At 36.6% G+C, this 15,324-nt stretch overlaps 2 protein-coding genes across 2 annotated transcripts; one reads left to right on the forward strand and one right to left on the reverse strand.

The window, feature by feature from the left end:
• Nucleotides 1–206: 206 nt before the first annotated feature.
• Nucleotides 207–6,372, forward strand: LOC122038054 (putative clathrin assembly protein At5g57200). Its single transcript, XM_042597617.1, has 15 exons — nt 207–440; nt 547–616; nt 780–877; nt 1,717–1,855; nt 1,965–2,098; nt 2,183–2,275; nt 2,404–2,454; nt 3,164–3,229; nt 3,319–3,384; nt 3,481–3,561; nt 4,526–4,606; nt 5,160–5,336; nt 5,428–5,503; nt 5,623–5,741; nt 5,821–6,372. Exons 1-15 carry the CDS (start codon nt 360–362, stop codon nt 6,214–6,216), a joined length of 1,728 nt encoding a protein of 575 aa, XP_042453551.1. The 5' UTR covers nt 207–359; the 3' UTR covers nt 6,217–6,372.
• Nucleotides 6,373–6,839: 467 nt separating this feature from the next.
• Nucleotides 6,840–14,905, reverse strand: LOC122038055 (putative glucose-6-phosphate 1-epimerase). Its single transcript, XM_042597618.1, has 9 exons — nt 14,699–14,905; nt 11,728–11,802; nt 10,150–10,206; nt 9,900–10,060; nt 9,667–9,807; nt 7,976–8,078; nt 7,798–7,897; nt 7,343–7,585; nt 6,840–7,052 (listed from the first exon to the last, which is right to left on the reverse strand). The coding sequence occupies exons 1-8, from the start codon at nt 14,804–14,806 to the stop codon at nt 7,374–7,376; spliced, it is 957 nt and encodes a 318-aa protein (XP_042453552.1). The 5' UTR covers nt 14,807–14,905; the 3' UTR covers nt 6,840–7,052; nt 7,343–7,373.
• Between the last annotated feature and the right edge of the window lie 419 nt (nt 14,906–15,324).

Consider the following 15,324-nt stretch of genomic DNA (forward strand, 5'->3'; position numbering starts at 1 on the left):
ATTTAAGCAGGAGGATCTTGTGCGATCACTCAACGTCCTCGAATCGATTTTCTAAACTGCGCCTATTTTTTGATAATTGTACACTGGTTGTGACCTTGTGGCCCGGGAAAAGAGGGCAAATGGAGCGTAAAAATGCGGTAGGATGGGGTAAGCATATCAACTCGAATCCCTGTTATAGAAAACCCGAGCGCGAGTTTGGAGGAGAGAGAAGGGGAAGCCGATGGTGGCGGGTTGGTAAGAGGGCTCGCGTTTGCGCATTGGTAAGCGATCGCCTCTCGTTCCCTCTCTTCCTCCTTTACCTTTAGGGATAGGAACGGTGAGGTTAGGGGGAAGGAGAAATCAAGGTCAGGACGGGGTGGATGGGGACATGGCGGAAGGCCTACGGAGCCCTCAAGGATTCTACCAAAGTTGGGCTCGCGAAGGTCAATAGCGAATTCAAGGTCTGTGATTCATTCCTTCAATGGAAAGTTTAAATCTTTATCTTAACGCGATGTATCTGTCTAATTTTTGTTTGCTTTATTTCTTCCTTCGTTGATTTGGTGCAAGGATTTGGATATTGCTATCGTCAAAGCAACAAACCATGTAGAATGCCCCCCGAAGGAGCGACACGTGCGGAGTGAGTGGTCCTTTTTCTGTTTGATCGCCATTTGTACTTTGCTATCCATTGGTTATGCCATTGAAGCTTCGTTCAGTTATTTAAAACTTCAATTCGTCCAACGGCCTTCATGTGGAGATTTGCATCAGGACCTTAAAATTTGAAGCTAATATTTTTGTTTCAGCGATTTTTGCTGCTACCTCGGTGGTTCGTCCGCGAGCCGATGTAGCTTACTGCATCTATGCGCTAGGCAGAAGACTGTCCAAGACCCATAATTGGACGGTATGTGAAATCCAGATTCTCTAAAGCATGTTATTGTCACTTGTGAGTTTCGTTTTTGTTGAATCAATTGCTTTTGTTCTTCGTCTTACATTTTAGCTGTCATTTTCAATGGAGTTTCAGTAGTCGAAATGGCATGTAAGAAAGCACATTATACAACATTACTTTGTGAAAAAAGTAGATTATAGAAAGTCTGATTCTGAAAAACACAAACATAAAAAAGCAGTATGATACTTGATTTGTCTGAGTACTAGGATTCTAGCTGTCCTTTTGATGTTCTTTGTTTCTGATCATATACTGAAGCATCAGGAATTTGTTTTGGGTGCTTCACATGTTGGTCTCTTTTAAGTTTCACAAATTTCGTGTAAACTTCAATGGCTGGAATCTCTGTTTTTGATTTTGATTACTATGGTTCAAGTCATGAAAAAAATAGCTTTTCTCTGCAAGCATTAGGGCCTTTAGATTGATTATTAGGATCTCATGTAATAGGGCTGCCCTCATCACATTTTATATATTTCATTATAATGTGAATTTTCTTAGTAAATTGAAATGACAAAATTGTGGTTACCTTTAACTAGGTGATATAAGGTACTACTGTCAAGAGTCTAGTCTCAGTATTGATAAGAAAAAAAAATTGTAATGAAATATTTATTTACCTTTTGACTATTAACTAGCTGAATTTGCATACAGAATTTTTGGCCACAAAAGGTAGCAAAAATCATATTAAGAATCCCATTATTTCCTCAGAAAATGGATGAGGGAACACCAACGCTCAACTTTATTTATTGTAGATGTTTATATGTAACTTGAAAGTGATCTTTAGTCTTGATGAAAATTTACAGGTTGCATTGAAAGCATTGATAGTTATTCACAGGACAATGAGGGAAGGTGATCCTACATTTCGAGAGGAGCTATTAAGCTATTCTCGTCGAGGCAGTATTCTTCAAATATCCAACTTTAAGGATGATTCATGTCCTTTGGGTGTGTTTCCTTTTCAATTCTTATAAAATTTAATCTCACCTTGTTTTGTTATATTTACAGTTATGAGGAAAAACTACATGCATAATATTTAGTTTTCTTATTCCTGTAGCTTGGGATTGCTCTGCATGGGTACGAACATATGCAAACTACCTGGAAGAGCGACTTGAATGTTTTAGGATTTTAAAATATGATATTGAATCAGAACGTGTGATGAAGGCGACCCCACAGCAACAGTCCGTTAAGGTAGATTCACTCTTGTATTCATTGAATATGTTTGCTAACATTTAGAAATCTAAACATTATTTTTTGTTTCATCTTTCTTTGCAGGGACATAGTCGAACTAGAACTTTATGTTGTCCTGATCTTTTAGAACAGTTGCCTGCTTTACAACAACTTCTCTTCCGTCTTATTAATTGTCAGGTAAAGCATCTGCCACTAACAGTCTTCATATGCAACTAGAAGATTTTGGAAAAATTATTGGACCATGTTTCTTTCTTTTTACTCCATTTTTTTTGTTCCCTACCTTTGCTGTCTGGTTGAATTTGTAGCCTGAAGGAGCAGCATGTGGAGACTTGCTCGTTCAATATGCATTGGCTCTGGTACAATTTAAATTGTCGTCTGCCTGTCTTTGTGCTAATATGGCCCTGGAGAGGCTAAACTTTCCTTTTCATGTATTTTTGTAAACTGTTGGGTGTTTAAGTCTTGTTCTCTTGTGCTACTTTTTACTTGTCTTTATTCATTTTATCATTAATCAACTTTAACTTCCTTTGATATAGTACCTCTATCATTATTTGTGAATTGTGATACCTAGGTTTCAGAATAATGTAGAAGAATTGAGGGTATTAATGTGGATTTCTTACTTACAAGAGAAGTCTTTCTTCTTTCTGACAAGGAAAAAGAAAACTGGTTGTAGTAGATATTGGTTATGAGCAATGGTGTTGACTTTTCCTTTGTGCTGTCGAACAAAGTTAACATGCCCGTCCCTATTGAAGCTGCATACAATATGCTAATCCATTGAAGCTGCATATACTTGCTAGTTGCTTCCATTAGCAAAGCAATCCCTTTCTAAACCATGATCCTCAATTTTCTCTTACATTTGTATTATTACTTGCACTATTTGTGGGCAATGTGTGCCAACACTTTTACATAAAAGATGTATGTTGACTCATTGAAGAACTAACAAAAGTAGATACTCATTTTATGCCATGAAGAAATAATTGAGTCAATTTTGGTAAATTTCTTATAGAAAAATCTAATAGTTCCTGCATATAAGCATGAAGCTCACAATTTTCCTGTTTTATCTTTTAGGTTCTAAAAGAGAGCTTTAAAATATATTGTTCAATCAATGATGGCATCATCAACCTCGTAGATATGGTAATTCATTGCTTACATATATATTTAACATATCCTAACTAAAAGAGGAATAATTTCTTGAAATGAGTCTATAATTATTTCTTATGCAGTTCTTTGAGATGTCAAAATATGATGCCATCAAAGCACTTGATATATATAAGAGAGCTGGACAGCAGGTAGTAGTGTCCTTAGTTCATAATCAACAATTTCGATCAAAATATTTTTAGAAAAGATTAATGCACAGTTGGATTGTTTTCTGAAATCTCATATAGGCTGATGCTCTTTCCGAGTTCTACGAATTCTGCAAACATTTGGAGCTTGCGAGGAACTTTCAGTTCCCTACTTTGAGACAGGTCTCGTATCAATCTTTCTTGGAGATACCTGTGGATATCTTGTTTTCTTACCAACTAAACTAACCAGAAGATCGAAGTCACAATTTTATTTCACTAGCATGATATGTTGGATTTTTAGCATTTCTTAAGGAGAGAGGATTTTACTTTTTGTTGGGCAAAAATGAAGGTGCCTTTTTTTTTCCAAATCATCAAAGGAGCGCTCCACTTTTTTTTATCAAAAGGACGCCCCACCCCACTATTAGTCATGTACAATTACACAACTGTCCTCCAGTACTAAACTATCTCCTGCCTAAATCTCCTATCCAATTTTTGAACCGGTTAGGCATGTTATAGCAGTTATACTGTAGTTGCTACACATGTTGTAGCAGCTACGGTTTCGTAGCGGCTACAATGTGGATGTTAGGTGAGCAGGTTGAATCCGCATTGTAGTAGTTACAGTTTCGTAGTTGCTATAACGTAAATTCCTACCAACGTTGAATAGATTAAGTATGCATTGTAGCAACTATGAAACCGTAGTTGCTAGTAGCTACAAAACCGTAGTTGCTACAACGCACTTGACTAGCTCAAGATTTAGGTGAGAGATTTAGACAGGAGATAATAGTACTGACGGTATTTAAGGGTATTTCAGAGAAATGACGTCCTTTTGATAAAAATGGGGTGCCCTTTTGATAAAAAATCAAAATGGGGCGCTCCTTTGATGATTGGAAAATAAATGGCGTCATTTTGACTTTTGCCCCTTTTGTTTTCTTGATCATGAAGGGTATTTCAGAGAAAATGACTGCTTCTCAGCAGTATCTTAAATTTTACTAACCGTGCTTTCAAAATTAATGATGACTACTTGAATAATAGTACCAAAATAGTGCTCATTTTCATGTTTAGAAGGTTCAATTCATCTTGGCTGACTATTATTCTACTTTTGCTGCAAAGTTGATTTCCTACTAACAGTCTATAATCTATATTCTAGCCACCCCCTTCATTTCTTGCTACAATGGAAGAATATATCAGAGAAGCACCTGGAGTTGGGTCTATTTCATGTAAGAAACTGGTGAGTCATTATTTTAAATAGGGTAATTTTGATCTTAATGTTTTTTTCCCAAAGATTTCTAGTAGCTCAATCAGTTTTAAGTTACTAATTCTATATTTTTCTTGAATTTTATATCTTGCAGAGAAAGTACCTTTCATTGTTACATCCATAAAACTCATGAATCATTGAAAGAAACATACTTAAATTTAGAAGTTTAAGGTCCATCAGCAATCATGGCAAAGTGCACACTTGAATCCAACTTCAGTTGATGTTTCCAAGTTTGGATGTTTACATGTCAAGTTGTTTGTATCCAACAACTTCTCGAGATCAATATCCTTTAAAAAATGCTTTTTAAAATCTCGGCAACATGTTATTCATCCATTCATGCCCTAGATTACATGTCTTGGAAATCTTATGAACCATAATTTTAACTATTCAATAAGCTGTAGTTGCGAAGTTTGCTTTTTTACAGACTTGTGCCCGGTAAACAATAATACACCATATATATGGCTCCTAATATCATTCTTCAGAGACTTAAAGTGAATCCAAATTATTATTAATATTTTCAAACTAGGAATATGAAGAGAAGAACCTGCTAACTTACCATCAAGAAGAAGCTGCTCCCTTGGAAGAAAAGCCAGCTGAAGAAGAAAAGGAAGAGCCACCTGCAGTGGAGCCACCACCACCCGAACCCAAACCTGAACCTGTAGCAGAAGTTGAACCTCCACCTGCTACCACCGCAGACTTGCTAGTAATTTCTGTGCATCTTTCTACACGATCTTTTTCCCCCATAATAAAGCTACACCAGGAGAAACATAATCATCTCTTCTCTCATAATTTAGGGCTTGGATGAAATAAATCCTGCTGCTGCTGATCTTGAGGAGAGCAATGCATTGGCTCTTGCCATAATTTCTCCAGGTGAGGATTGCATCTCTACTTCGCATAGTTGGCATCATACTACACATGCAAAGGAACTTTTAAATTCACTGTAATGTTTCTGTATTGAAAACATCCTAAACCATTTCTTACTTTTACAGGTGATGCTGCGAAGCGTCCATCAACCACTGACTTGTTTGCAATTGATTCTTCCGGATGGGAGTTGGCATTGGTCACTACCCCAAGCACCGGAACCAGCCAAATCGTTGAAAGTAAACTGGTAAATTTTGTGATCTAATGCCATCACAATCTACTTATCGCTCACCTTTCCAATTCAAACAGTTCATTTGGTTGTTCAGGCTGGTGGTTTCGACAAACTTTTGCTTGACAGCCTCTATGAAGACTCAGCCAGGAGACAGCAGATTGCCACAGCATATAACGGTGGCAGTATGGATGCCGATCCCTTTCACTACAGAGACCCCTTTGCTATGTCAAATGGCATTGCGCCACCACCAAATGTGCAGATGGCAATGATGGCTCAGCAGCAGCAGCAATACTACTATCAGCAGCAACTGCAACAACAACAATATCCAATGTATCAGCAGCAGCAATATTATCACCAACAAGTGCCGCAGCAAACGATGATGGTGCCTTACCAACCTCAACAGCAGATGGGCTCAGCCAATCCTTTTGGCGATCCAGTTGGTGGCTTCTCACCTGCTCCAGCTTCACATGGCAATCAACATTTTCTCTGAAATGGTCCATTCGTTTCTTTGTTAACCTTCCTATAAATTCATGGTTGCATAGTTTTTATAGCGATTTATGCAGCCCATTCATTTTGTGTCTCATTCAAAAGGTGTAGCTCCACAGGCAAGCAAAATTTTCTGAGGTTATTAACTTCAATTTTCTTCCTTAATGTCCATGATCGTATCATTTTTAAGGCGGCAATGTGCATTTTGATTGATTCAGCACTTTAAAAAAAATATGGAACGACAGGCTGAGTGCCTGAGCAGGGATCTACATAGGCAATGAAACATTCAGTTGAGTTTTGACCCACCGACCACTAGAGTCTTATTCCTAGCACTTACCACTGAACTATGTCCTTAAGAGCAATTGATTCAGCACTTAAACTAGGCCCGATTGTTTCCGATCAATTATTTTTGTGTAACAAATTTAGCAATGTCATCTTCATTTCCATACTTCTCGTTTCCCAGATCTCTCCCCGTCTTCCAGGACTAGGCTACTTGCCGTTGGAACCCTAGCAGGTGGAGCAGCTGCTCAACACATCTGTCTCCAAAACCTTTCCGGCCTCCCTGAGAAGCACCAACTTATTGATTTGGTGGATTCTGGTAGCATAAAACTAAAGGCAAAAAGCACCAACATAAAAGAGGCAAGTGGAGACGCCTCTCAACTTTCTCATTAAACATATCAAATTCATGATTCAGGTTTGAAACTTGTCTAAGAGAGAGATACAGAACATTATTGTACAATTATTCCACTGAAACTTCGCTACAGCGAAGAAAAACCATGCATAAGAACGAAGAACAGGGTCCAACGCTACCTCAAGCACCATTACCCAATAAAATAGTGCCTGCATTGACAACCAACGGGAAAAAGATTAACATAGAACACTTAGCCAACTTAAAATTGTCTCAAAGTTATACTACTTCGTCATCACAACGTAATGCATGAGCAAGCGCAAATGAATTAAAGGATATCGCCAAGATTTAAATTTAGTTCTAGATACACTAGGTGATACCATATAATATTTCCCTCAAATAAGTAGAATAATTCAAATGGAAGTTGTCAGTTTTATAACCATCTCACCTTCATGAGGCAATTATTGACACCAGCGTTCTTGCAAAAGAAAAAAAAACATACCTGAGCACGAAATCAATGCTATATATTATCCTCATCCTTGGAGAACTTTTTGAGGGTCTAGTTGCCCACTGCAGTAACTGGAAGGAACCGCAGAAAGCTCTAGCTTTCCCTTCCATTCCTCCCCAGGCTTCAAGGTGATGGGCTTCTCAATGGCAGCAGCTTCGACGCACAGCATACGCTTGTAGTCGTCATCTCCAAGATCTGGAATTGCTTTGGCCCTTTTATCCCAAGGGTTCCACACCACTGCAGTGGTTAAGATAAGGTAATCTAAAATGGCATAATCTTTTTAGGAGCTCATGCTTCAAAGTGGGGCAAGCCTTTTGAAACATGAGAACATGGTTATTTAAGATGAAATGCCAGAATTATACTGTTTGATTGTCTTGCACGTATGCCGACTTCAATTATTCAGATCTTATAGGTAGTAATGACAAATAGAATTAAGGCGGCAAACTCACCAGCATCTGGAAGTCCATCTTTGCGCAAAACAAATGTTCGTTTCTTTTCATGATCTATGATCGCAATCTTGTCTGGTGTGCTCAAGTATATTTTGTCCACCTTTTGTGCAAAATAAATTAGCATAAAAATTATAGTTCAAACCTCAAAGTCAACCTGTCAAAATACTGATGGACTTACTTCAGCCTCAAAAGTAATTGCATCTCCTTGTTCTGTGAATCGTTCTCTTTCCTTCAAATTGTCAAAGTAGTCCAAGGTCTCAAGACCTTCAATCCGCACTTCGCTAAAAATCAATTGCAATTGAAATCAAAAAGAAAATTTGTCATTAAGGTCGAACTGAAAAAAAAATCATGTCAATTATACCATATTCTGCCATATAAGTATAGAGCAATAGCATATTCTACCAGAAGTTAATAATAGTATTTAAATTGAATTGTTAGCACCCATTTTGGCAAAGTTAATTGTTAGGATTGCAAGGTTACAAACAAAGTCCTATATTTAAAACACAGAAAGATCATGGACTTATAAGGAAAAGATATTTCCATTGGCATGAGGTCTTTTGAGTTGATCCCAAAAATAAATCCATGAGGGCTTAGACCAAAATGGACAATATCATATCATTGTAGAGATATCTAAATTCCGTTGAAGGTCTAACCGCTAACTGTGCACAAGGGCTATGGTCTAATCGAGCCATGTGAGTAAAATATTGACCTCGAGTAAAGGAAGTGAGGGCTCCCGTGTCCAGATCAGAGGACTAGACACCAGGCAAAGAGAAGCATCAATTGCAACTAGACAAGGAAGTCATAGTAGGTCATTTGGACCGAGGGGTAGGAAGACCTATTAAGTCAGTAGGGGGGGGGTTGTTAGGGTTGTAAATTGCAAACAAAGTCTCACATTGGAAACACATAGGAAAGATCATAGGCTTATAAAGAAAAAATATCTCCATTGGTATGAGACATTTTGGGTAGAGTCTAAAAAAAATCTATAAGGGCTTAAGTCTAAAGTGGACAATATCATATCATTGTAGAGATATGTGAATTCTTTTGGCCCTAACATTAATGACAACTTAGCTACTAGGAGAATAAAAGTGCATTTACCAAGTACTAAACAAGCCTTGCAGAAGATCTACATTTATAATTTAAAAGTGCATTATCAAGTTGTATTTATCTCAGTTATTTGGCCCTAACATTAATGACAACTTAGCTACTAGGAGAATAAAAGTGCATTTACCAAGTACTAAACAAGCCTTGCAGAAGATCTACATTTATAATTTAAATCATCAACATCATTATCAAGTTGTATTTATCTCAGTTATTTGGGATTGAATCCTATCCCTACATTGAGCTATATGTTATATTACTAGAAATATTCAAACCAATTATCTTTCTTTTTACGTTAACTAATATTTTCTTTGTCCTTCTCTCCACCTTCCAGTAGTAGATTCCACTCCTAACTAATAGAAATCTATTGGTGTATATATATATATATATATATATATATATATATATATATATATATATATATATATATATATATATATATATATCATGTCATCATATTGTTTTTCTCAGGCTGGGAACACAAATATCCCTAAAAAAATTTAAAACAATGATTGAAGTATTATTCATGTTAACTATATTCCAGAATAAGTTATCAAAGGGTTTCAGATGTCCATGCACCATTGAGCTTGCTAGAACGGTATTAGTTTTACATCATTGTTAGTCCTTGTATTAGCACCAGAAATACTCTCCAACTTGTCTTTGGCTTAAAAATGGATATTAGGCATCATACAGTCCCTTGAGAACATACTTTTAAAATAAACAAGTTACTTAGGGCATATTTAAAAAAATTACAAAAATGTGATTGGATACCTGATGTCAGACACAGAAAAATAAGTGTGATATGCAAATGTAAAAGAGAACGGTTTTCCATCTGCATTGGTATTCCTTATGCGTGGTATCAAGATAAGATCTCCCCCAGATGCCAAGGCAATTCTTAAGCGAAATTCATAACTGCAATTAAAGATTGACAATATTCTATCATAAACAAAAGAAACTTTGATCAAACCAACAAAAGAAAACAAAAAAATTGAAGGAAAAAAAACCTATGGGGCCAAATCTTGAAATCATCATCAGTTGGCTTAAGAATTAGATCAATAAAAGTCTTGATCAGGCTATTAGATACCAACGATGGTGGATCAGTGTCAATAGACCATATTTTGTTCCTGGCAAATCCATGTTGTTCAAGATTTCCGTGGCTAGAAAACTGCACTTGCACAGTAACTCAAGGTAGTGCAGATCAAAAAATTGTGAGACGAAGCACAAAGATTGAAAATATATAATAACAGCTCTTACCTGTGGAAAACAGATTGGGATACCACCACGTATAGCTTTAGGGGGTCTGAAAATAGCCTGCATATATTTAAAAAATGTGTGATGCCAGAGCATATAGTAGCAAATAACAGCTTGTTAATCTGAGTATATAAATTATGATTCTAGAAGTGGCAGTTAATCACCCCTATGTAGAGGGGTAATATACTAAACTAAATTATCTAAGAGGGCTGTATTTACTCAAGTTTTATCAGCATGGACTATGGACATCCTATGAAACTACAAGTACCTTTTCTAGCAGCTAATCTGATCATGTCACTTCCAAATCATTTTAAATATTGCTTTTAACAAACTATGTCGGTAAAAATTTATACAATATAGCCTAGAAACACATGATAGGCATCTAGTTGACTAGTCAAGGTAGCAAGGCATCAAAATATGAAATAATAATATATTTCATGTATGGAATCTCCATTGCTGCAATTAGAGAACACCATAATGAAATAAAGTGGAGAAAGATTATTCAAGCTAAAGCTCACAGAGTCACAGGTCGAATATCAAGATTGAAAAGTTAGAAAAAGAAATAATACTTCAAAAAGATGGAGGAAAAAAGAAGTATAAACAAGATAAAGAATTGCATGTCAAGTAACTAAAAGAAGTGCTTGCCTGCAGCTGAAGATGAAAATATATACATGCATGTAAGTTAAAAAAAAATAACACGTTTCATATAAAGATAGAAACCTTAAAGAGGATATAAATATAGAATAGCATTTCACTTAAATGACCATGAAGCAAAATAATGCCTCAACTATATACTGCTTCTGTTAAGATACGAAAAGGATAAACACTTTGTATAGTGTTGGGATATCACATGAGGCATGCAGATGGTAACATGAAAAGATGAATGTAAAGTGAAAAAAAAAAAACACAGCCAAATATAGGAATGGTTCAACACCTTCATAGATTATTTCACTTAAATGACCATGAAGCAAAATAATGCCTCAACTATATCCTGCTTCTGTTAAGATATGAAAAGGATAAACAGTTTGTATAGTGTTGGGATATTGCATGAGGCATGCCGATGGTAACATGAAAAGATGAACGTAAAGTGGAAAAAAAAAACACAACCAAATATAGGAATGGTTCAACACCTTCATAGATGATAGTATTAGAACATTGCATGAGGAAGATTTAGTATATAAAGCAAAATCCAAAGTGGCTTCAATAAATATATATTGATGAAGCTAGAGAATATGATTAAAAAGATGAGTTTCTTGAGTGTTTGCTATGCGCCTCATTTGGGCACCTAGCATGTGCGACTGAAAGCCTGCAGTACACATGGGGCACCCGAAACAAATCCGGGCGCCCCGTGTGCACCCTGTCCCGCACGCTGAGCGCCCAAATGAGGGTGCCCAACATACCACTTGTGCGTGCGTGCATGTGTGTGTGTGGAGAGAGAGAGAGACAGAGAGTTGGGACTCATGACTTCTTTTTCCTCAATCTTGTGTTCTATAGCATTCCAATGGTGGCCAGTCATTACAGAATAATACACTTCAGGTATTGCAGCTAGGAAACTGACAAGTGGAGTTATTACAAGTACACCTTATTGCTGAGGAAAAGTAGCTCCTCTCCACGATCATTTTTCCAAGATGTCACATGGCCTCCAAATAAGTAGACCTGTAGATGGACCATGTGTTATTTAGACTATAACTATCAATTAACTGTGTCATAAATGCAGGAATCATCTTGCAAATAAATAATACAAATGAAACCTAAGCATAATAGACGAGAACCATGCACATAAGTAGGGATTTGATCTACAAAAATCCAAGGACCAGAGATGTTGAAGGATAAGCTTGCATAATAGACAAGAGAACCATGCACATAAGTAGGGATTTGATCTACAAAAATCCAAGGACCAGAGATGTTGAAGGATAAGCTTGCATAAAGTAGGGATTCGAACAATGATAAGATACCAGTGCTAGCAAACAGTGGGTTTGGAACACTATTACGTGCTATATCAGGTAGCACACTCAAAAAAAGAAAAGAAAACGGACTGAACTGCTCTAATTAATATGAAACTTACACCAGTTCTTTCTTGGACAGGAAATCAACCATTGGAATTGTAAAACTGTTTTCCTCAGTCATTGATGTATGAAAAAAGGTATTTTATTAGATAATGATCAAGGAAAATGAGAAAGATAAGAGGGCAGAATTCAGTGCACCCTTCCCCTGAACCTTTGGAAAATTTTGAACTCTTTTTCCAGTAGAGTCAGTAATAGACACTCACTGGATATGACTTACAAGGCATTTCGTTGTCTAAATCTGACACGACATCAATTATCATGTGTAACCTCAACCAAGGAATATCACATCAGGTTCCAGGGGGAATCAACTAGTTAAATTAATGTTAGTATGTTTGCATAGGTTTATGTATTATTGCATTAGGTGGATGTCAGATTATTCTCTTTTAATTAGAATAATACAATTGTATCTCTCTCGAGTTATTTTTGAGGCCAGATTAAATCTTTAGGGCTAGGATTTCTTCCTTTTCAATCCCCTTGGAAGCATTTAGTGACTATAATATCAACCCATCAACTTCAGCAAAGAGCAGCACCCATCGAAGTAACTCAAAAACTGCATCAAATTGTATCTTCTTTATCAGATTGGATTTTGTATTGTCAAAAAAAATCAATTTTGTAACGAATTGAACATCAATTATTATTAATGTTATTTGAGAAAGAGTGCTAGTTAATAATTGCATGAGTATGAGAAATGTAGAAGTTTAGTTCTGCATGATGTATCATGTCACAAGGTCTTATGAAAGGATCCTACATGTAATATATATAAGTGATATTTTTCTCCTACAATTAGAATACAAAAACATTGTCCCTCTCAAACAGGTCAATTTAGATGCAATGCGGAAATGCATTCAATTATATTTTCTAGCAATTAAACTTTTCATACAAAAAATATATTGAACCGTAAAATTGTAGAATTGAAAACTAACACAGTCCGCTCACATTGAACTCAATTGACAAGTCTGAAATGTTGTTCATAGAACTATCCTAGAGAAAAATGTTTTATCTTGGTACTGATAATTTCAACTAGCACCTTGTAACTACAGATAGTGAATCTATAAATATCACACAAGCACACATAGTGACATACTAAACACAAAAATATGAAAGGATTTTACATGGAAAATTCCCTAGACGAGTCAAGAGTTTAAAAACACCAGAGAAAAATGACTTTCAGATTAAAATCAGAGAGTGCACACTCATACATCTATGTTAAACACACTAAATATTGAGTTTTAAGTTGAATCCTAGAGGGATTAGGATCATAAGTTCATATTAGGCCCAAATTGGATTAGTTGCGGGGCACCTAGCTGTTGGCAAATGTGCTGCTGCCTATGCATAGGGCCAGGAGCACTTGTTGCACACCTGAGTAGAGAAGAAAATGCCCCTACAGGTAGAAATAACTATGAACAATAAGCAAAATCAACCAATATGATGCAACACAGCAGAAATAAAAAACAATTAAATAATTATATCCAAATCAGACCAAGTGGAAATCTTTTTAAAAAAATCACGTTGAAAGAATTTTGCTACTACATCCAACTTCCCACATCCACCCATGAATTATTGGCATACTCCACAACACTCCAAAAGAGAGATACTACAACACATACACAATATGACAAATTCTTTTGAATGATAAACCTATTAAGAATTTAAGTATATAGATCAGTCTCTCCTAATAGATCAAGCTTTTAAGCTACCTAATTGCCAATCAAGTTTAACATATAACAGCGCAGAAGCCCTTTGTTCAGATCCTACCTACATAAAAATACTTCAAGACGTGAGAAAATAAAATTCAGTAAACCCTCCAAAACATGAAGGATGAGTATTAAAATTATAAATATATAGATAAATCTCTTTCCTACAACTCAAACCATTGGAGTATAAGCAGTTATTGTCAAACAAATTTAATATGGTAACAAATCCGTGGTCAAAACTACTCGTGGCAATTAATATTATCTCAACGATTAATATGTTGTATTTGGGAAGTCAAGTTTCCTAACAATTTGAATTTTTGAGCCACGTGACTAGCTTATCAACTTTAACAAAAACTAAGATAATTTACTATGGGTAATGCTGATTCCCATTTTTAAAACCCATATCAATGAGTGAAAAAATTGTCACGTCAATTTGAGCTTTCAATAGAATAGTACTTTCCAAAGTCAACCCCAATTGCTCGGTAACTTTTCCCTGGAAGCCCATAAACTTATTTTCAAAAATTTTTAGCACGACCGAATAGTATCCCTATCTCGCCCATCATGTCATTGGCCGGCTAAAATGTTCTTGTAAAGTCTAGGATAACGGGGACTCCGAAGTTCCGAAAGAGTTTCAGAGAGCAACAGTTGAGAATACAAGGAGGTCGATTCAGCCCAAACACCACAGAACAAGAGGCAAATGACCTCAAAAGTCTGAATCGCTTGTGGATAATCGAGAGGAACAGGTAAAATCAAATGCCGAAACGATAAGGAATATGGAAGAGAAAGCAATACCTCGGCCGAGTTGCCTCGAGCCTCCCTCAGCACGATCTTGTCGAGGCCATTGACGCCCTTGCAGAGCTCCACCGACGGCTTCTCCCCCACCATGTCACGTTCTTCCATACACCAGCGAAACCCTAACCTCGCCTCGATCTTTCGCACTCCGAGGCGACGAAGCGAAAGATAGCACAAGCCGTAATGAACGCCCTCACTCCGCTGGTATATTTATAAGCAAGGAACAGCCGTTACGAGGCGTACATCGGCATCGGCTTAGCTTTCACGCACAATATTAAGTCACTCGAATGTGTTCACCCGAAACATAACCAGCTATTTGATTGGAATTCAACTGCAAAAGGGCATGATAGAATGATCATTTTAGAATTATTAATAATCATTAATTTTATAAATACATAATTGAGAAAATGGTTTTATAACCATTAATAGTCCAAGATTTAATTTGTTTATAATTTAATAATAATAATAATAATAATATAATTGTTTTTTGGGGCTGCTGTGTTGAGTGAAATGTGGCCCTGTGTAGTGGATAGAGGAACTTCCGCAGCCTCATTAGTTGGTGGGACCTCCACCGAAAGAGCATATGGAGCCGGACGAGAGGCACAAGTGGATAAATAACGAGATTT

The sequence above is a fragment of the Zingiber officinale genome, chromosome 1A (assembly GCF_018446385.1).
Source record: "Zingiber officinale cultivar Zhangliang chromosome 1A, Zo_v1.1, whole genome shotgun sequence".
Classification (NCBI taxonomy): Eukaryota; Viridiplantae; Streptophyta; class Magnoliopsida; order Zingiberales; family Zingiberaceae; genus Zingiber; species Zingiber officinale.

Excerpts from the sequence above, each read along its gene's own strand:
- LOC122038054 (XM_042597617.1), top strand. The coding sequence starts at position 360 with ATGGGGACATGGCGGAAGGCCTACGGAGCCCTCAAGGATTCTACCAAA. Across the intron at positions 1,856-1,964 it reads GGATGATTCATGTCCTTTGG|CTTGGGATTGCTCTGCATGG; the intron begins GTGTGTTTCCTT and ends TTATTCCTGTAG. Across the intron at positions 4,607-5,159 it reads CTATTTCATGTAAGAAACTG|GAATATGAAGAGAAGAACCT; the intron begins GTGAGTCATTAT and ends TTTTCAAACTAG.
- LOC122038055 (XM_042597618.1), bottom strand. The coding sequence starts at position 14,806 with ATGGAAGAACGTGACATGGTGGGGGAGAAGCCGTCGGTGGAGCTCTGC. Across the intron at positions 8,079-9,666 it reads TTTTCTGTGTCTGACATCAG|CGAAGTGCGGATTGAAGGTC; the intron begins GTATCCAATCAC and ends ATTGATTTTTAG. Across the intron at positions 7,586-7,797 it reads AGATGGACTTCCAGATGCTG|TGGTGTGGAACCCTTGGGAT; the intron begins GTGAGTTTGCCG and ends TAACCACTGCAG.